The sequence below is a fragment of the Benincasa hispida genome, chromosome 10 (genome assembly GCF_027475165.1).
Source record: "Benincasa hispida cultivar pf3 chromosome 10, pf3_genome.v1.1, whole genome shotgun sequence".
NCBI classification, from domain to species: Eukaryota; Viridiplantae; Streptophyta; class Magnoliopsida; order Cucurbitales; family Cucurbitaceae; genus Benincasa; species Benincasa hispida.
In genome coordinates this window covers 26,769,777-26,792,044 of record NC_143487.1, presented here as the reverse complement: position 1 = coordinate 26,792,044, position 22,268 = coordinate 26,769,777, and the positions used below count along the sequence as shown (strand labels likewise).

Here is a 22,268-nt window from a genome sequence, read left to right as displayed (position 1 = left end):
ACAGTTCCAGATCAAGAGCAAAAAGTTTGCAAGCTTAATAGGTTCATTTATGAGTTGAAACAAGCATCTAGATCATGGAACATTAGATTTGACACTGGATCAAGTCATTTGGCTTTGATCAGAATGTTGATAAGCCTTGTATTTAAAAGAAGAACATCAACAACTCAGTAACTTTCTTGGTACTATATGTGGATGATATCCTACTCATTGTGAATGATGTAGGATATCTGACTGATATTAAGAAATGGCTAGCTGCCCAGTTCCAAATGAAAGATTTGGGTGAGGCACAGTATGTTCTAGGGATCCAGATCATTTGGGATCGTAAGAATAAAAGGTTAGCCTTGTCTCAGGCATCGTACATAGATCAAATATTGATCCAATATAGAATGTAGGATTCCAAGAAGGGTTTATTACCCTTCAAGTATGGAATCGTTTTGTCTAAGGATCAATGTCCTAAGACACCTCAAGAAGTTGAGGAGATGAGACAGATTCCCTATGCTTCAGTTGTTGAAAGCTTAATGTATGCAATGTTGTGTACCAGACCCAACAATTTCTATGTAGTAGGGATTGTTAGTCGATATCAGTCCAATCCAGGATTTGATCACTGGACGACGGTCAAGACGATCCTCAAGTATCTTCGAAGAATGAGGGACTACATGCTTGTGTATAGAGATAAGGATCTGATCCTTACAGGATACATAGACTTAGACTTTCAAACTGATAGAGATTCTCGTAAATTGACATCGGGGTCAGTTTTCACTCTGAATGGAGGGGCTGTAGTGTGGCGAAGCATCAAGCAAGGATGCATCGTAGACTCCACTATGGAAGCCAAATACGTAGTCACTTATGAAGCAACTAAAAAGGCTGTTTGGATGAAAAAATGCCTTACAGATTTGGAAGTTGTTCCAAATATGGATTTGCCTATAACTCTCTATTATGATAACAGCGGGGCTGTGGAAAATTCAAAGGAGCCTTGGAGTTCTCGTCAGGGCAAGCATATAGAGCGAAAATACCACTTAATCAGGGAGATTGTGCATCGCGATGATGTGATAGTCACGAAGATCAAGTTGGAGCACAAAATTGCTGATCCCTTTACAAAGGCTCTCACGGCTAGAGTGTTCTAGGGTCACCTGGAGAGTCTACGTCTATGAGACATGCGGCATCTTGTCTAGAGCAAGTGGCAGATGATACTGGGGTATGCCCTAGTTTATTGTATATTGTACATGTATTTTTTCTTGTATTGTACATTAGTCTCCCAAGGCATTAAGAAAAATAGGAGATTGTTGGGATTGGTGTCCTAATTTTCTCGGAGTCTCGTTGTTTGTAATTATACACATTGTTTATGAATAAAATAAGCATTATTTTATTCTGGCATTTACTCATATCCAATAAACAAAGATCCATGGTTATTATATGTAAACGTAAGCATGTATATGAGATATACAAGTGGATCATGTCTTAAGTGATAACCTAAATAAGTCTGTAGTATAAGATTAAGGTGGAACACCTGATCTTGGTGACACTATGGATACAACCCGCTTTATAGAGGTTTGCAAGTGTTGTAAACCACTACAGATTGTAGATCCTAACCATTCATGTAGAGACATGCAATCGGGGGTGTCCTATACAAGAGTTTATATAAGACCGGACCACGAGATGACTCGTCTCTGCATATAGCATCGTTGATACTGGAGACTTACATCTCATCTAAACAACCATAGGTGACATGACCTCAATCCTAAGTGTTTTGAGAACATTGAGGGCGGTCCTTTGATTAGTATGGGTGAGAGTGGCCAGATTGCCAACAACATGCCTACCCTTTTGCGGACTTGTCTGATTTGGGAGCTAGAAACTCAGTTACACAAGATGGAATTCACTCCTTCCCCAAAGCAGGGGTAAGTAGATAGATTGCTCTCTTAAAGGTTGATTATGGGGCTTGAACATAGTGGCAACAACTTCTCTTTGGAAAAGAGGACTCAGTCATAGTAGGACTATGACTTTTGTTCATTAAAGGAATCAGTGATACTTAAAGAGTTAAGTGTAACTGCAGGGGCATAACGATTATTGGCCGAGCTGTACTTACGAGCAATCTGTGAAGGGTTATCACACTGTTGATTGGTTAAGATGGACATATAATATGTTTATGATAAGGACAATTCAACTGTCAGTCTTTAGTGGAGTGTCTAACAGTTAACGGATGAAGAATCCCTTAACTAAAGAGTTTAGTCAGTTATTCACGTACCATTGGAGCTTCGAGCTACAAGTCCATAAGGTTTCCTTGGTAGCTCAATTGATTCAAGTTGAGGATTAGTTCTTGGTGTTGATTTGAAATGTTCAAATTGACAAGAAGTAATACGATTATATATGATATGATCGGTATGGTGTATCAGATACATCGAGTGGAGGGTTAATATAAATGAGATTTACATTAAGTGTCATGGAATAGAAAAAGAGCTATGGTTTATATGTTTCATGAGATGAAATATTAAAACTATAGGTTATAAATATAGTATGGTCAGTTGGTTATCATTTATATTTATAATAATATTAATTATTTGATAATTATCTCTTTATCTCTAATAACCAATTGAGTGGGAGGTTATTGGTGGTTTCATGGTAACTATGAGATAAAAGGAAAAATGTTTTCCTAATTTAATGAATGTTGATTTGAGAATTCCATTCTTGAAAAGTTCTCATGGATAGGTTGTCAAGTAAATAAGATTTACTAAACGACAGCTTGGAGAGACTAGACGATCGTGGAGAGTTTCTATACGATAAACTCTCAGCCATTTATACGATTATTCTCCTCTGATCTCTGCCTCTAACCAAGTCCACACAGAGCCCATATTCTAGATTCTCACACAAAGAATACCAAGGTAACCTTTTTGGTGGTATCATACTCAACCCGTCACAGTCGAGGTTCTGTGGAGGCCGTTCGTGGTGTTCAGGGTGTTCATGATCTTGGAGATCGCTTTGTTCGAGTTCACTGTGATCATGCAATGTAGCGGTTGAGTTGTACGAGCGTTCGAGTGTTGTAGTGTTGCTGATTCTTCGAGCGTTCGTGATCAAGGATCGTGAAGATAAGTCTTCAAAGGTTTGTTTGCTCTTCATTTGATCTTTAGAAAATCATGTTGTAATTTCAATTTATGCATGACCATTTTTTTTCGTTTCTTGATTGTAATTGTATTGTTCATATACGAATGAAATTTGGAACGATCCTTCCGCTGTTCATGGAAATCCTCATGTCTGATTTCCTTCAATTAGTATCAGAGCCAGGTTGTTTTGATATTCCAAATTTCAATTCTGTTTTTGAACTTCTTTTACAGTCATGGTTGGTTTTCTGCATATGTGTTTAATTGTTAAATGCTTTTGTGGATGGCGTTGATGGATGTTTCCAGGTTTAATTGCCTCTGCTTAAAGCTTTCTTTAAATTACAAAGTATTAATTTGTAAGGGCCATTGTGTTTTTTGGGCGTAATTAACATGTTGTCGAGTTTGTAATTCAAAGTGTTTGAGTTAGTCGAGTCATTTGTGATGAAGTTTCGAAACATGAAGATACGATTCTCAACGAAGAAGAAGACCAAGACCAATAAATTAACATCCAAAGTTATCTTTGTTACTTAAACATGTATGTGGAGACATACAGGTGGATCATGTGTAAGTGATAACCTAAATGGTCTGTAGTATATGGATAAGGCTGGGTACCTTATCCTGGTGACACTACAAGTATGGCCCGCTTTGTAGGTGTTACAATTGTTGTAAAGTGCTACAAATGATCTGATCCTGATCATTCATGTAATAGAAATGCGAGTGAGATATTCTATACAAAGGAGTTTGTATAAGACTAGACCACGAAATGTTTAGTCTCATTATATAACACCGTTCATAATAGAGATTTTCATTTCACTAGGATGACCATAGGTAACATGACCTTAATCCTGAGTGAGTTGTAAACTCCTGCATATGAAGACGGTCCTTTGATTTGTATGGGTGAGAGTGGCTAGATCATCGACTCAACAAGCCTACCATTTTGGAGATTCGTCTAATTGGGAGCTGGGAACACAACTATACAAGATGGAATTCACTCCTTTCCCGAAGTAGGGATAGGTAGATAAATTGCTCCCTTAAGGGCTGATTCCAGGTCTTGAACAATATGGGACCTCTCCTGGCCCGAGAGGGGTTTAGTCATAGTGAGACTATGATCTATTGTTCATTAGAGGGATCAATGATACTTAAGGAGTTAGATGTAACTACAAGGGCAAAATGGTAATTTGGCCTAGCTGTATTTACGAGCAATTTGTGAAGGGTCATCGTACTGTTGATTGGTTATATCCAATGGACACAGAAATATATCTATAGAGTGCAGCTGTCGGTCTTTAGTGGAGTGCCCGACACTTAACGGATAGTGGATAATGTAATTAAAGAGTTTAATTAATTATTCATGTACAATTGGGGCTTCAAGCTACAGGTCCATCAGGTCCCCTTGGTAGCTCAAAAGAATTTAGATGAGAATCAGTTTTTGGGTTAATTTGAATTGTTCAAATTAATAAGAGGGAATTTAATTATGTATGATATAATTATTAATAATTTATTTGATACATTATTGTTTAATTGGAGAAAATAAATATTTGAATAAGATTTAAATATATTTTCTATGAATGCGATTCATAGTTGTTAAATTTAATATAAATATGGTTTATATTAAATGTTATAAAATAGAGAAAAGGAACTATAGTTTATATTGTATATGATACAATATTAAAACTATAGATTATATGTTATATTTGATATAATATACAGTTTAATATAAATAAGTTAAGTTGGTTATCATATTTATTTATATTAATTTTGTCATTTTGGATAATTAATTCCTAATTTCTCTCCAACCACTTTAGTGGGTGGTTAAGTAGTTTTATGGCAAATGGAATAAAATAATTTTTTTTTCTTTTCTTCCTTAACAAACTTACTGAGTTGTTGTACGATTGAAGATTAACTATACCATAGAGAAAAGAACAGAATCGTTTTGTTATCTTCCTCAATCTTCTTCCTCCTTCAAACTCAAACTCACTCTCCTAACCAAAATAGTAAAAGCCTACAACTCCTGGACTCTCACCCTGAGTATACCGAAGGCTCCTAATGGTTGTGCCTTCTATTTTGGTTCATGAAGTTCTTGAAGAAAGTCTTCAAGGTTGTTGAGTTTGAGGTTCGTAAGAGATCGAGAGATTTACAAGAAGAATGGTTCTTCAAAGGTAGTATCTCTTGAACTCTATTTCTTTATAAAAAGCATGTTATAATTTATTTAAGAATGCATATCTTTTATGTTTGTTGTAAATTAGTTTTTTCAATCAAAATGGAATTTGGACGACCCGCTTTCACTCAAGGATCTCTTCAATACGAGTTCCTTCAATAGTATATTTAGTAGTGATCGATAATTATAAAATTTATTTGATTTAGTCTTTTGCAAGCGACGGCAAAAAGTGCTAGATCATGCACATAAAAAAAATCTTATATGGGAAATATTTGGCTCATGGCCATAAGCTAATTATAATGGGGAGTACTTATGGTAAGTTATTGACTTATTACGTACAAGTAACGTAGCATGCAGAATAGTGTGACCCATATAGATGTAGGAAGCTTAGCTCTCATAAGCAATGGTTTAGCATTGCAAACGTTTTATAAATGATTTCGATAAACCATTTTATGTATGACACATGAGCTACAGGATGTTTAATACTTATCCCAATTGATATACAATAATTATCAAATGCTTGGGATGTAAATTCACTAGCATTATCAAGATGAATGGTCTTAATTGTATAATCAGAAAATTGTGCTCTTAACTAACTTATTTGAGTAAATAATCTTGCAAATGCAAAGTTTCGACTTGATAATAAGCACATGTGTGACCGTCTACTAGATGCATCCATTAATACTATAGAATATCTAAATGGCCCATTTGGTGGGTTAATAGGCCCACATATATCACCATGAATTCGTTTTGAAAATGTAGATGATTCAGTCCCCATATTAGTTAACGATGGTCTAGTTATTAATTTGCCTTGCGAGCGTGCATGATATGATAATTCATTAGATTGGAGAATTTTTGGCTTTTTAATGGATGTCCATGTGAATTCTCAATAATTCTTCTCATCATTATAGATCTTGGATGACCCAATTTATCATGCCAAATTGTAAATATAGGTTCATTATTGTGTATGTTTCAATTGCTCTTATACTAGTATAATATATTCCAGAAGATAAAGTAGACAATTTTTTCAATATATATTTTTCATGTGAGGTAGTAGATATGACATAAAGATACTTTATATTATTCTTGCTATCAGTCTCAATTTGATAACTATTGCAACGTATATCTTTAAAACTTAGTAGATTTTTTTTTATTGACTAGAGAACAATGCTTTGCCAGTCATAAATTTTGTTTCTCTAAGAAATATAATATTTGTTTTTCTAAAATCTTCAATTATGTTTGCAAAAACTGATATTGTATTGATTTTTGCTTCCAATATTGTCAATTTGGAAAAATATTTTCTACTTGTAAGTATTGTGTGCTTAGTTGCACAATCTGACAGACATAGATCTTCATTTTCTCACTTTTTAGTCACTCAACATATGAAAATCGTCCATGCTTCTTCATTAAATAAAATAACTACAATATGCTAAACAAAAACTTGAAATATAAGAGTTCATCCTTATCTACAAAAAAAAAATGAATGATAAATTCTTAAAAAAAAAATAAGGATTGTTTTCAAATAAAGGAAAATGAACCAAACTTATTTACAGATATAGCAAAATATCACAATCTATTGGTGATAGATTGCGATAGACCGCGATAGAAATCTATCAGTGTTTAATAGATATATATAGTGGTCTATCGCCCACTGTAAGATGTCTATCACTTCTATCACTAATAGACAGTGACATTTTGCTATATTTGAAAATATTTTCAGTAGTTTCACCATTTAAAACAGTAACCTAAAAAACAACATTAATTCTAGATACTCTCAAAATCAAAAGAAGCACTTGTTATTCCATCAATTGTGCTGATTTTCTCTTCTAAAAATTTGAAAAAGTCTGCCATATTCAAAATTGTCATATTGAATGGGTCAAATATATTATTATCCTGGTAGGCAAAATTTGCTTCCACATTTGTCCATTTTTTCTTTTAGGGAAGCTTGATAGAGATTGGGTGTTTTGATGTATAACAAGTACGTGCCCAATGGCCAGTCATTCTGCATCAAAAACATTTTTTTTTTAATATTTCTTAAACTCTTATCTTGTGGAGCTTTTTCTTTATGACCATCATTTTTCGTGTGGTTCTTTTGAAAGTTGGATGATTATGACAACCACCACGAAAAGAATAATTATTTCTTCCTCTACCGCGGTCACGACCTCGACCACAATTATTAAAATTCACAGTAGTTCACTTCAGGGAATGATGTTGCTCCAATTCGTCGAGATTCATGATTTTTCATTAATAACTAATTATTTTGTTGAGCCACGAGAAAACATGAAATGAGTTCAAAATATTTTTAAAACCTTTTTCTCGATATTACTGTTGCAAGAGCATATTCGAGGCATGAAAAGTAGAAATTGTCTTCTCTAACATATCAATATCAGTAATTTTCTCTTCACATAACAATAATTTTGAACTGATTTTAAATAATGTGGAGTTGTAATCATTTACTAATTTGAAATCTTGGAGTCTCAAATGCATCCATTCATAACAAGCTTTAGAAAGAATAAGTGTTTTCCGATGATCATATCTTTCTTTCAAATTCTTCCACAAGATGTGAGGATCTTTTATTATTAGTTATTCCATCTTCAATCTCTCGGGGAGATGACGACGAAGGAAAATCATGGTTTTTATCTTTTCTTGCTTGGATGTTATATTCCCTTTTTTAATTGTTTCTCCAACGTTCATGGTATCCAGGTGTATTTCGACATCAAACACCCATGACAAATAATTATTAACATTAATGTTAGGAACTACAGATTCTAGTTTTGTAAGATTTGTCATAGTAACATTATCACAAAACATTGTATTTATATTAGAATTTTAGTATATACCAAATATGCAAAACAACATTTAGTTTATTAATTATATTAAAGAAGAGGGGAAAACGACCTACCTTTAGAACCTACATTTAGGGGAGAAATGACAAGAGTTCGTACTGATAAGATATTATAGAATTGAGGAGCAAAACAAGGCACAACGAAAATATGGATACTAAGGAATTATAATATTAAAATAAATAAATAAATAACAAAATAACAAGAAATTAGAAATTATGAAAATTATGAAATTTCTTTTTGAATTTCTCTCCACATTTCTTTAATTTCTCATCCATGTGTGTCTCTTTGTAAAATCCACAAATGACCACTATTTATAGAAATTTTGGTAACAAGGATGTGACATATTTAGATACTTAGCATGGATATCTATATTACATTTATATTATTGTTATTACTATTTTGAAAAATATTACACCTATATTATAATATTTATAATAAAAGAATATTTAATAAATTAGTGTAATTAAAAAATAAAAAAAAAAAAAGACAGAAAAGAAGGGGAAAAAAACTCGAAAGGGAGCAGAGGAGTAAGATAGTACACGTGGAATGTATCATAATCCAATTGTGAGATCGACGTGGCAAGTTTCAGATCCTTTATTCTTCTTTTCTTCATCCATTCTTCTACCTTGACAGACACTACACACAATCCGAAAAGATTCAACCATGGCGCTCAGGCTGCCCACACAACTCGCGACACCTGGCAAGCTCCACCGCGACGCCTTCTCCTCCCGCCGCGCCTTTGCGGCCTCCGACGCTCTCTTCTCTTCGTTTCCTTCCTTCGCTTCTCCCTGTGCTTCATCTTCCTCCGGTAAGTGCTCACCTTCTTCTTCTCCAGTGCTCAACATCTATTTCATAGCTTCGTACCATCACTGGAGAGGATTTCTGATTCCGATTGTTTTTCTGTGTGTTTTTGTGATGGTATTGCGTTAGGGAGATCTTGTTTGCTACCGGTAGTTAGATGTACGGCTCAGCAGACTGGACCTGTGAATCTGGCGCCGGGGACACCGGTTAGGCCGACTAGCATTCTGGTGGTTGGTGCCACTGGAACCCTTGGTAGGCAGATCGTGAGGCGCGCGTTGGACGAAGGCTACGAGGTTCGGTGTCTTGTTAGGCCTCGACCGGCTCCTGCTGATTTTCTTCGCGACTGGGGCGCGATAGTCGTCAATGTGTGTCTCTTTCTTCGTATTTATGTTTATATTTTTCCTTTTCATTGAAATTCTTGCATTTTTTATGATCCACTGGATACATTTTCAATTGCGTGTTAATGCTTCGGTGATTAGTACTGACTACTGAGGCTGGAACATTTTTGTACGTATGGCAGGCAGATTTAAGCAAACCAGAAACAATTCCCGCAACATTGGTCGGGATTCACACCATCATAGATTGTGCTACAGGACGCCCGGAAGAGCCCATTAAGACGGTGATTTTCATATTGAGCTTTTGAATATTTATTACGTTTTGTTCTAGCTTGCCATTTTCTGAATCTGCGAACGCTGTTGCATTTTCCTATTTTTGATATCTATATTCTGTTACAACGTATTGTATAGACGAGGCTTTGGAAGCCACCAAAACAAATTTGAGTGGTCAATTCTTTTGCTGTTTAAATTTTATAGTTTTATTTACTTATAATTCTATTATCTCATTGTATTCGACTTCCATGTTTTTCCTCTTTTCGTATTGTTTTGGTCCATTAGTTCAGATTCTTTTCTCCTAGCTCTTGATTGCCTTACAATTATTATTGCAGTACTTTTTATACGAAATTGGTAGGCATCACTGGCTTGAACTGAGATGCTCTTTAGAGCTGCCTCCTATAAGGACCATCTATAATGATCCCCCGTTGTGACTTTGCATGAAATCATAATATTGCTGTGCATCATCTCATCTGTCAAATGATTAACCAAACACTTACTGTTTCACTCTGAGATTTGAAGTTTAACAAGAGTCTTCTTTAGAGCGTTATGGTGATCTATGTCTTACCTGACTTACCTTTTATTTAGGTAGATTGGGAAGGAAAAGTTGCTCTGATACAATGTGCCAAGGCTATGGGAATCCAGAAGTATATTTTCTTCTCCATCCATAACTGTGACAAGCATCCTGAAGTTCCACTTATGGAGATCAAGTACTGCACTGAGAAGTTTCTCAAGGACGCAGGCTTGAATCACATCATCATTCGGCTATGTGGTTTCATGCAAGTAATTATCACCTTAATTGATGCTTCATGATTTCTCCTTGATATTTTATTTGTTGCAATTAGTTTTGAATTTTTCTGTTAGATTTTTCCCACCCTCTTGGAGGACCCTTTTTCATAACAGAATCATTCCTATAGTCTCTATTTATGAAAACTTACAAAAATAAAATAAAATAAAAAGAAGTCTACAAATAAATCAAGATTAATTATTCTGGAAGTATAATACCTTTTAAGGTATCTGTTTCTTCAAAACAGTTAAACTTTTTCATTTGCATGTACAGATGGGTAAGTAGTAGCCTTGAATGAAGGTATACTGATTATCAATCGGTCTTTTATCTTCCTTGGATATCTATCCATTTAATTGGTGTTTTAATTTTAGTTATCGGTTTTCTCCATTTAATTGAGTGCCAATACTGAGCAAAAATTCTTGTTTGTTCAGGGTCTCATAGGGCAGTATGCAGTACCTATTTTAGAAGAGAAATCTGTTTGGGGAACAGACGCTCCGACAAGAATTGCCTACATGGACACGCAGGTTTGCTTAACCATGTTGCTTTCGATTCTTTCCAATGTAGTCATTATAAATTAAAAGTTTTAATATCTAATGTGTAATTTATTAATTAGGATATAGCCAGGTTGACATTTATTGCACTGCGTAATGAGAGTATTAATGGGAAACTTCTTACATTTGCTGGCCCTCGTGCATGGACAACTCAAGAGGTAAGCAGTCATATCTTGGTTTCTTTTAGATAGACTATTTATTTAAGCTCCATATTTCCTACTCAAAATAGGAATTTAATTTCATCTATCATATTGCTCAAAATTGAAATGAAAAGGCACTTATTTGTTGAGCTATGTCATCTGGACCTATATGAGCCCCTTTTACTTCCCTTTTTTTTCCGCACACCAATGGTGAAATCAAACAAAAACTTAGTCTGTATCTTGTAGGAATGGCTGAGTATAGATATTTTAGTTAGAACCTAGGAAGTACAGATACTTCTAATTGTGCAGAGAATCGGTATTAAATACAGATACGATACGGATACGTCTAGATACGTGGTAGATACATGTCTGATACGTGATTTGAAGTACCGATTTTTTTATTTTTATTTTTAATTTTCAGATACGCATTCCACATCCGTGAAGGGGATACGTGGATCAATTTTTTTTTCCCAAATTTAAGCCCAACCATTTAAAAAGCCCAACCCACCACCTATTTTATTTTAGTGCATGTTTAGAAGTGATTTTAAAATCATCAAAAATCACTTTTTTTCATTTTTAAAATCACTCAGAAACACATTTTTAATTATGCAAAATTAATTTGGTTTTCAATTTTACACTTTTAAATGCAATTTTCATATCATCAAAATTAGTTTTGAAGAATTAAACATATTTTACTGATTTTGAAAATGACAAAAGTGATTTTAACCATTTTAAAATCACTTCCAAACATAAAAGTCCACTTAAATTGAGTAATCCAAAACAAAATAAATTTAAAATGACAAAACATAAAATATTAAAAAAAGACCTTAAACGTAATTAAATCTTCATTCTTCCCTTCTCTCTTACTATTTAAATCATGATTCACACCCCCTTAATCCTCAACTTCATTCTTCAATCTTCATCTTCTACTTCTTTCCTACCGTCTACTCTAGTTGCTCAACAATCGCTCGACGTTATTAGATTTTTTTTCAAGTTTTCACTCTTTTCTTGAATCTATTTTAATCTAACTTCAAATAAGTATTATAGTAATTAATTAGACACTATATATATAACGTATCTTCAACGTATCCGTATCTTAGTTTTTTAGAAATTGACGTTTCGCCGTATCGTATCGTATCCGTATCTGTATCTGTGCTTCTTAGGTTAGAACTTGTTGCTATCAAAACAATTTCTTTCCAATATTTTGAGGTTTTTTAGGCGAATATGACCTAGAATTTCCAATATCTCGATGTACTATACGCCGTCATTTTTGTTGAACATTTATTGCCCTGTTAACATTGCATTCATGAGCGAGATGTTGTGAAATGTCGGCCCACGGAACAAAATGCTGTGTGTTTTCTGAAGTTTCATTTTGTTTCCAGGTGATAACATTATGTGAGAGGCTTGCTGGACAAGATGCAAATGTTACTACAGTCCCAGTTTCAGTGTTGAGATTCACTCGTCAACTGACAAGGTTTTTTGAGTGGACAAATGATGTTGCTGATAGATTAGCATTTTCTGAGGTAATAAGCCTTGTTTGTATTCTAAAGTGCATCTATTGAAGGCTGATCTTTTCCCCCCTTCCTCTAAAACGCAACCATGTCATTGATTTTTGATAAGCTACAGCCGGAAATAAAAAGGTTCCCCTTCTCATGGATATAATCTTATTATAAAAATTAGGTTAAATTACAAGTTTTTATCTAATAGGTCATTGAACTTTAAAAGGTTTATAGTCTTTGTTTCAATTTTGTCTAATAGGTCCATGAGTGTTTAATGAATCTTGAAATTTCTAATATAGCATCTAATAAGTCATTGGACATCTATTATGTCCTTGGCCTATTTGACATTTTTTTTTAAATTCACAAATTTATTGCATACAAAATTGAAAATTTAGAGTCAATACAAAAATTTAAATAAATTGGAATTTCGAAGATCTATTAGACAATTTTGAAGTCCAGGGACCTATGAGACACAAGTTTGAAAGTTAGAAACCTATTAGATATTTTAAAGTTTAGAAACATATTAGATACCAACCTAAATATCGAGGGACTAAACTTGTAATTTAATATGAAAAATTAGCCCTAGCACACAGTTTCTTTAGGGATATGATTGGAATACCATGTGTTGGGACCTCATTCCCTTATTGGACCTGTTTGGTGTATTGTTTCTGAATAGTAATGTGGTTAGTCTTCTTTCTTTAACTGGGGTGCCTTAAGTTCCTTCCCTTAGCTTGTAGGAAGTGTTAATGAAATGGAAGAAAAGAAAAATCTGAATCTGCTGGTGCCTAAATGGTTTAACTGATTAGGATGGAACAGAAATTTATGAAATACCACAACATGATTTTTTTTTTCTTTTTCTGACAATATACCATAACATGATTAATCTATGGAACTGCTTGGTAAACATAAGCCTTTTTCTATTCAGCTGCAAAATAGTATACTTGTAAGCGAATACTATTAATAAAAAGGGAAAAGGAAGGATAAAACCTCTCTTATACATGTTCATTTAAAGAGGTTAACATCTTTTGTTGGGTCTTTTATAGGTTCTTACCAGCGATACTGTCTTCTCTGTTCCAATGACAGAGACATACAATCTCCTTGGCGTAGATGCAAAAGATATAATAACTTTAGAGAAATACCTGCAGGATTACTTCACAAACATTTTGAAGAAATTGAAGGATCTCAAAGCACAATCAAAGCAATCTGACATTTTTATATGAAGTCAGTTCGATTTGTAATGTAAATGAAGCTTTGTATGTATTTTAACTCTCGATACATCGTAACTTCTTGTGCGAGGTATGCCATTCATTTATTCCTTCTCTCTTCCCCTTACCCCATGTCCACCTCTGTTCTATATTATCCTGTTCGATTGTCGTAGTGTAAATTTAGTTGGTCGTTTGCTCATCGATCATGCTTTAGTATTTATTTATAAATGTTGTGTATGCTGAGATTAGAAGTAAACCTCTCACACCATAAATGTGAGAGGAAAATAATATGTTGTACAACTTGAACTTTTGTTCATAAATTTATGAACATCGTTATCTTGTACACTATACGACAGTTATAATGCTAGAGTTTCCTGAAAAAGATTTTGAGGGATCATTGAACTGATATTGACCGAGACAAGTTTTGGATGTGGGAGGAGTCCAGGTTCCTTTAATAATTATACCAAATGGAAGGAGGGATGTTTTATTTAAATATTGCCATTGGAAAAAATAATTAGTGAAATATGGTACTTCTAAAAATATTTAGAGATTTGTGGTAGTGTGGTGGCCTTTTAAGAAGTTTGTGGGTTATAAAAAAAATAAAAAAAATTAAATCGATGGTTGAAATCTTGATCTAGGGTAAGTTGAGGGTTGAAATCTCGACCTAAAAAAATTAGAAAGCAAGTTGAGGGTTCAAAACTTGACTTACATAGGTCGAATCTTCAATCCTTGACATCCTGTTGTGCTAGTCGAATCCTATCGCTCGCAAGTGTCTACTATCTCGAGAATTTGCATGTCGAATCATCACCTTGCATCTGCAGACCTCAACTTTAAAGCCTTTGCCACTCCATCTGCCTACTTATTGCTTTTAATCTGCAGGTCGAGTTTAAACTCGACCTGTGGTCTTTTAAACTCCACTTTTCACCCGTCTCAGATCACAAATCTCCTATCACAAAATAACACACTCTTACTCTTCTCTTACTCTCACAAATAACACTCTTACTCTCTGCCTCTTACTCTCTTCTCTCTTTCGTGTGAATCCTTTCTTCCCACACTCCATCCTTCTCCGATCACAAATTATATAGGTTTATTCATTCACTCTACTAGATTTATATATATATATTTTTTAAATAACTATAAATTTTGTTCCTATTCTCATATTATTATTTCTTTTTTTTATATAGTTTTTATTGTTGTTCGGGAAACAGAGATTCAAAAAGAGGTAATACATTCACTCAACTAAATTCCTATTTTCTAATTAATAAGTTATAGATTTTATTATTATTATTATTATTATTATTATTATTATTATTATTATTATTATTATTTTGTAATTTTTGTTGTCGGATAACAAATAACAAAAAAAAAAAAAAGAAAAAAAAAAGAATCGTTGTCACTTTGAAGAAAAAAGTATAACCACTATTGAATTGGTAAGTTTAGCTTTTATTTAGTAGTAGTTTTTGTTTTTGATACTTTTTAATATATATTTTATGCTAGATATATCACTTTAATTCTTTATATATTGATGTTAATAGTTTTTTAATATTAGTTATATATTGATATTAGTCTGAAATCAATAATATTTTAGATCTATCATGTTAATGTTAGTCTACCACGTTAGTCTCAATTCAATAATAGTTTTTTAATAGTATGAATTCAATAATAGTTTTTTAATAGTATGAATTCAATAATATTTATATATTGATGTTAATAGTTTTTTCTTTATAGTTTAATGTTTTTATTTATATTATGTTAGATTTATCACTTTAATGCTTTCTTTTGCATTGTAAATAATATTAGTGTTAGGGTTTTTAGGGTTTATGTTTTTGTAAGACATTAGATTTTAGGCATTAGATCTCAGGAGATTGGTCTGAAAAAATTGCACATTTAGTAGTGCGATACACTATCATATCAGGTTTATTGCAATTGGGGTTTCGATTGGGCAATTTGGTAGGGATGCCACTCAAAATTACATCAATTGGTACAATAATATTATAAGGCGTTATGTTACTCATCTGGGAGCAGTGTGAGTCATTTGGTACATAAATAAATATTGTATAATTATTTTTAATTTAAATTTATTTTAGATATTGTTTAATCGTTTTATAATTCGTGGAGAACGAACAACCTCCATGATGTTGCAAATTATCCAAACCAGGTTCTTGTTATATGTAGTAACAACAAGAGCTATATGGAAGAGATACATTATATGTACGATATACCTATTGCTCCTCTACCAGTTCCTAAACTTAAGGGATCTACTCGAGTAGAAGAAGACGAGTTTGATGAAGTCGCCCACAATGTGGAAGAATTGCCTCCTACGACGCAGATGCGGAGCCAAGCTGGTTATGTTAGTTCGATGATAATGATGTCAACATTTGGTTTAGGATATTATGATTCAGAGGTCGGTCCATCGCCTTCATACGTGCATGGACATGAGTGTACCCGTTGAGAACATAATGAATATTTATATTATGAAGCGCCAGCAGAGGTACTAGAGCAACATAAAAAAGAACCAGAACAACCTTAAGTTCAAAGTCAACAACGACAACCAACTCGAAATCGACAACGTCCGTTTTGTGGGACACATTGGTTTTTTCATTATTATTTTTAAATGAATGAGATACATTAAATTGTTGTATTAATATAAAAATTTTAATTTATATTTTTTATTATTTTCAAGTTATGGAAGAAAAAATGAATGAAAATTGTTCTTTTCTTTTCTATGATGTCTCCTAGAGTTAAGAGTTAAGGATGTTGCTTTCATTTATTATTAAGAAATACAAAAACATCCTTAACTAAGAAATATAATTACACAGAGTACCTTAAACAGGGTAAAAGAATAAAATGTAGGAAAGATGATTTAAAAAAATGGTGGTCGAGACTTCAACCCTTGACGTGCATTTTAAATATATATATATATATATATATATATATATATATATCGCAACCTTTGTCGAGTGTTGAAGTCTGGACATACAAAAAAAATGTACAAAACAAACAAAAATACTACCATATTTCTCAAAATAGTTTTGGAATTACAATATTTGGTTAACTAGTTTTAAAAACTACAATACTAATCCAATCTTGCCCACAAGGAGAGTAGGCAAATAAATTATTTTCCTTTTCAAAACTAAAAGAAAGAAGTGAAGGAATGAAAATGGAAGACTTTGTGGAAGGACAAGTATCTCATTATTATTGATCTGTTTAGGGAGAAACAGCTTGTCTGATTCCTCAAAGTACTTCAAAAAAAGATTTGGAAGGCAAATGGTAATGACAGGAAGAGGTACTTTACGCAATCCAGTAGGCCGGTTGTCATCAAGTCTACTCATTATTTTACAATGGTAAACTTGTTGCTAATTCAGGGTGCCTGGAACGACCTGCACACAAAGGTGTCAGCAATGCTAATGAGGTTGTTGCTTAAATGCAGCAAGAATTGAAGGTATGTCTTCCAACTAATTTATTATCACGTGGCACTATTTACTTTTTGGAAGGAATAGTATCTGCTGGGATCCAATTTATAGAGATAGTTCATTAACATGTCAAGATTTGTTTTGAATAGACTGGGGCTATTGATAAAGCTGAAGAGTAGTCTTTTAAGCATTGGAGTTTTTATGTTTACTTGGACAAGTAATCTCAAGTCATAATGAAAGTGATGGAAAGGTGAACTCGTTAAGGATCTTAGATATTGAAAAGCTATCTTACATAATGAGAAAAAGGGTGAGAAAGAGATGAGAACTAATGGGTATGGGACCACTTTGAGATCAGGTTTTAAGCTTTATTTAGCAGTAGAAGACAAGAAAACTTTTCTGCTGGCCGTGCCATGTTGAAGCATCCTACAGATAAGCCATTACAGAGGAATTTGTCGAGGAAATATAGAACTGAACGGCAATATAATCAGTCTCTAGGCAGCAACATTTCCACCAAAAATATAGCAAAACCAATAGCCAATAGCTATTATTTTGTTTAGAAGCCATGAGATGATATATCAAACTGATTGACTGTAATAAGTCAAAAGGTGTAATACGTTTGTGGTGGAAGTCGATCACCCTGAGGGCACTGGGTAATTTTGATACAGAGAAAATTTAATGGGCATTTGGAGCAATAAGTTGGTTATTATAGTCTTAGATTATTATAGTTGGGTTATAATAGTTTGTGTTTGGGACATAGATTATTTTAGTTTGAGTTATAATAGTAAGTGTTTAAGTCATCGAATATGTCACAGCACCACCATTATTACAATAAAGTGTGATGGGTAAAGACATATTTGAAACAACTTCCAAATCAGTAAAGAACTTCTTAAGCCAAACGGCCTCTTTAGCAGCTACATATTTTACTTCCATAGTGGAGTCTATAATGCATCCTTGCTTGATGTTTCGCTCTAACCCTGGTGTAGATTTTCGAGAATCTCGATCGGTCTGAAAATCAGAGTCCGTGTATCCTGTAAGGATCAAATCCGTATCTCCATACACAAGCATATAGTTCCTCGTTCTCCAAAGATACTTGAGGATTGTTTTGACTGCTGTCTAGTGATCTAATCCTAAATTGGATTGATATCGACTAACAATCCCTACTGTATAGCAAATGTCAGGTCTAGTACATAACATTGCATACATAAGGCTACCAATAGCCAATGCATAGGGAATTCGTCTCATTTCCTCAACTTCTTGAGGAGTCTTAGGACAATGTTCCTTAGACAATACAATTTCATGTCTGAAAGGTAATAAACCTTTCTTGGAATTGTGCATCGAATATCTGACAAGTATCTTGTCAATATACGATGTCTGAGACAAGGCCAACATTTTGTTCTTACGATCCCTAATAATCTGGATCCTTAGAACAAATTGCACCTCTCCCAAATCTTTCATTTGAAATTGGGTGGCCAGCCATTTTCTTACATCAATCAGAAAACCTATGTCATTCCTAATGAGTAGGACATCATCCACATACAGCACAAGGAAAACTAGAGTTGTTGATGATTTTCTTGTAAACACAAGGTTCATCAACATTTTGATCAAAGCCATAGGATTTGATCTCAACATCAAATCTTATATTCCAAGATTGAGATGTTTGTTTCAGTCCATAAATGGACCGATTAAGTTTATAAATATTTTGCTCTTGATCTTGTTCAATGAATCATTCTGGTTGATTCATGTAGATGGTCTCTTCAAGATTACCATTCAAAAAGGCAGTCTTGACGTCTATTTGTCATATTTCATAGTCATAATATATGGCTATAGACAAGAGAATTCTGATAGACTTTAACATGACAACATGTGAGAAAGTTTTTGCATAGTCTACTCCCTCAACCTGGGTATAACCCTTTGCCATAAGTCTAGCTTTAAAGGTCTATACCTTTCCATCTACACCTCTTTTTCTCTTGTAGATCCATTTACAACCTATAGATTTTACCTCATCAGGTTGATCTACAAGCTCTCAGACAAAATTGAAGTATATGGACTCCATTTCTTGATTCATGGCTTTAATCTGTTCATCATTGTCAACATCTTCTATTGCTTGTTTATAAAACAATGGATCCTCAACCCCATCATTAGCTATGATGTCTTAGGCTTCTATTAAACCCATATAGCGTACAGGTGAGTTCATAACCCTTCCACTACGTTGAGGCAATCTCAACTCTTGAGATGGATGACTAGATGAATCGACATCAACAACTCTTGTTGATGTATCAGCCTCTTCAACAACCCTTGTTAAAGTCTCAGTAGATTCATTAGAAATTTCACTTAAAACAATTTTACTTCGTGGCTTATAATCCCTCATATAGTCTTCTTCCAAGAAGGTAGCATTTGTCAACAGAAACACTTTATTCTCACTTGGATCAAAGAAGTACCCGCCTCCCATTTTCTTGGGGTAAACTACAAATAGGCATACTTTTGAATGAGGTTTCAACTTTTTAGGGTTTGCCATTAGCACATGGGTTGAATAACCTCAAATTCTTAAGTGGCGTAAACTACCTTTATGACCTGTTCATAACTCAAAAGATGTTTCAGAAACACTCTTGAGGGAACATTGTTCAAAATATAAACTATAGTCTCTACTGCATATCCCAAAAACGAGTCAGAAAGTTGAGCATAACTCATCATCAACCTAACCATGTCCAACAGGGTTCTGTTTCTTCTTTCCAATACACCATTCTGTTGAGGTGTATCAGGGATTGAGAATTGGAACATAATTCCATGTTTTATCATATAGTTTTGGAATCTTTATTCTCCACCACGATCAAATCGTAGTGTTTTTATCTTTTTACCTAACAAGTTTTCAACTTCAGTCTTGTACTCCTTGAACTTTTGAAGAGCTTTAGACTTATATTGCATTAGGTATAGATATCCAAATCTAGAATAATCATCTATGAAAGAGATGAAATATTCATACCCTCCTCATGCTCTTACATTCATCGGGCCATATAGGTCTAGATGTATAAGCTCCAAGGTTTCTTTGGCTCTATAACCTTTTCCAATAAAAGGTCGTTTTTTCATTTTGCTTTCAAGGAATGACTCACATACAGGTAAAGAGTTTTCTTCTAAACCATTTAGAAGTCTACTTTTTACCAATCTCTCAATCCTATTGTGATTGATGTGACCTAACCTTAGATACCAATAATGAGCATTTTCTTTAGGAGAAACCCTCGATCTTTTTATAGTTGTTGTCATTTTGAACATTTCAGCATTTAGCACAACTTTTGTAACTAACGGTCTTAGTATGTATATGTTATTTCCATTGAACCAAAGCCTAGTTCCATTTTATTCTTGAAAATAAACATTTTATTCTCATAGAAGGATAAGGAATACTTTTGTTCAATTAGGCAAGAAACTGAAATTAAGTTTCTCTTGATATGAGGAACTACATATATGTCATCTAATAACGTATATCGTTTCTTGTCTAAAAATAACTTAAGTCTGCTTACAGTAACAGCTGAAACGGCCTCACCAGTACTGCTTCTTAGAGTCATCTCTCCAGCTACTAATTGTTTCCAAGAATTAAATCCTTGGTGGGAAGAACATACGTGGTTGGTAGCTCCTAAATCAACTATCCATGCATAATCATCATTATCTACTAAGCACGTCTCTAAGACAAATAAATCAGATTTATTTTCTTCAGAGTTCTTCCTTTTCTAGAGATTAGTGGAATCAGCTCCATAACCCATCTCATAAACTCTAAATTTCATCTCAGAGGACAATCCTCATTGATTAACTTCACTAGAGTTAGCAACTATTGCTTTCTCTATTTGTCCCTTGACATTCAATATGGACAAAAATTTATCTATCGAGCTGACATTTCTGGTTCCATTGTCATCAACCCCATTTTGCTTGAATTGTGAGAATTTTCGCTCAAACAATCCTTGCATTGATTGCATGATCTCATGTGCAGTGACCATGCTCTCAAAACTTTTGGTTAATGCCTCAAGTATACTTTCTAAAATGTGAACTCAAGCCTTGGAATTAGCCTTTGTCCACATCTCATATGCATCATGAACATTTTATGTTTCATCAGGGGTTGGGACTTGAGGATAATACCCAGTCATGACAATGTCTAGGTCGTTAACCACAAATTAGGTTTTGAGTGATTCTTTCCACATCGTATAATTAAAGTCGGTCAAACTAGAAAATGCAACTAACGGAAAAGTACTGTTTTACATTTTTGTTGAAAATAAATAAATTGATATACATTAGATTTTAGCATAACTCTAAAATATCCAAACAAGTCTAGCAAACCTCATTTAACATCTAATTTTGCAATGATGCTTCAGTGATTTAGGACAAAAGCCACCAAAAGGTAGTCAGTTGTCCCTTCACTGAATTGAGACACTCTCAACCAATCATTACACTAGAATAACTCTTATTCCTATAAAAATAAATCATTAACTAGCTTAACAATTTCTCATAAGTGTGACTCTTCATTTTAGACCCTAGAGTTTGGCCCCAATGAGCCAACTGAAGGGAAAATCGATTAGGGCAAAAACTAAAGTGATCCTATCCATTTCTGGAGTTTGCCTTGATATTGACCTACTGCACAAACCATCTAAAGGGGGATGCTCCCAAGGTGCCTCAAGGCCGTGCGAGAAGATCTCACATTGCAAACCAATGAAGGAGATTGTAGAATATGTTGACACACATCCCTCTCCTACTTATTATAAATACTCTTTCCATTCACCTTGATATTGACCCATGCAAATACCATCCGAAGGGGGACGCTCCCAGAGCGCCTCAAGGCCAAGCATGAGTCTCATGGTGTGAACATTAAGGGAGAAACGTGAGTGAAAAAATTGACATATCATATACATATTTTTCCTCCCACTGATTATTTTAATAACCTAGGGTTTATTTTACTTAGGAAAAACACGGCTAATTATTTTTACTAAGTGATTTTTTAAGTTTGCCCAAAAGTAACGCTTACTTTGGATAGTTAAATAATTTTGATTAATGTTTGTTAAACACTTTAACAACCTTAATCAACAATTACATACTTGTAGCAAATCTATCTAATTCATCTTTCCATGTCAGTTCTCAGGCAAGGGTGTCCCGTTTCCGTCAACTTAAATACCCCAGCCTAGACAGAACTAACC

The 22,268-nt window shown here is 33.9% G+C and overlaps 1 protein-coding gene across 1 annotated transcript; it reads left to right on the top strand.

The window, feature by feature from the left end:
• The first annotated feature begins 8,662 nt into the window (after window positions 1–8,662).
• Window positions 8,663–13,791, top strand: HCF244 (NAD(P)-binding Rossmann-fold superfamily protein). Its single transcript, XM_039046919.2, has 8 exons — window positions 8,663–8,901; window positions 9,024–9,259; window positions 9,415–9,513; window positions 10,091–10,285; window positions 10,721–10,813; window positions 10,903–10,998; window positions 12,363–12,503; window positions 13,523–13,791. The coding sequence occupies exons 1-8, from the start codon at window positions 8,757–8,759 to the stop codon at window positions 13,697–13,699; spliced, it is 1,182 nt and encodes a 393-aa protein (XP_038902847.1). The 5' UTR covers window positions 8,663–8,756; the 3' UTR covers window positions 13,700–13,791.
• The last annotated feature ends 8,477 nt before the right edge of the window (window positions 13,792–22,268 follow it).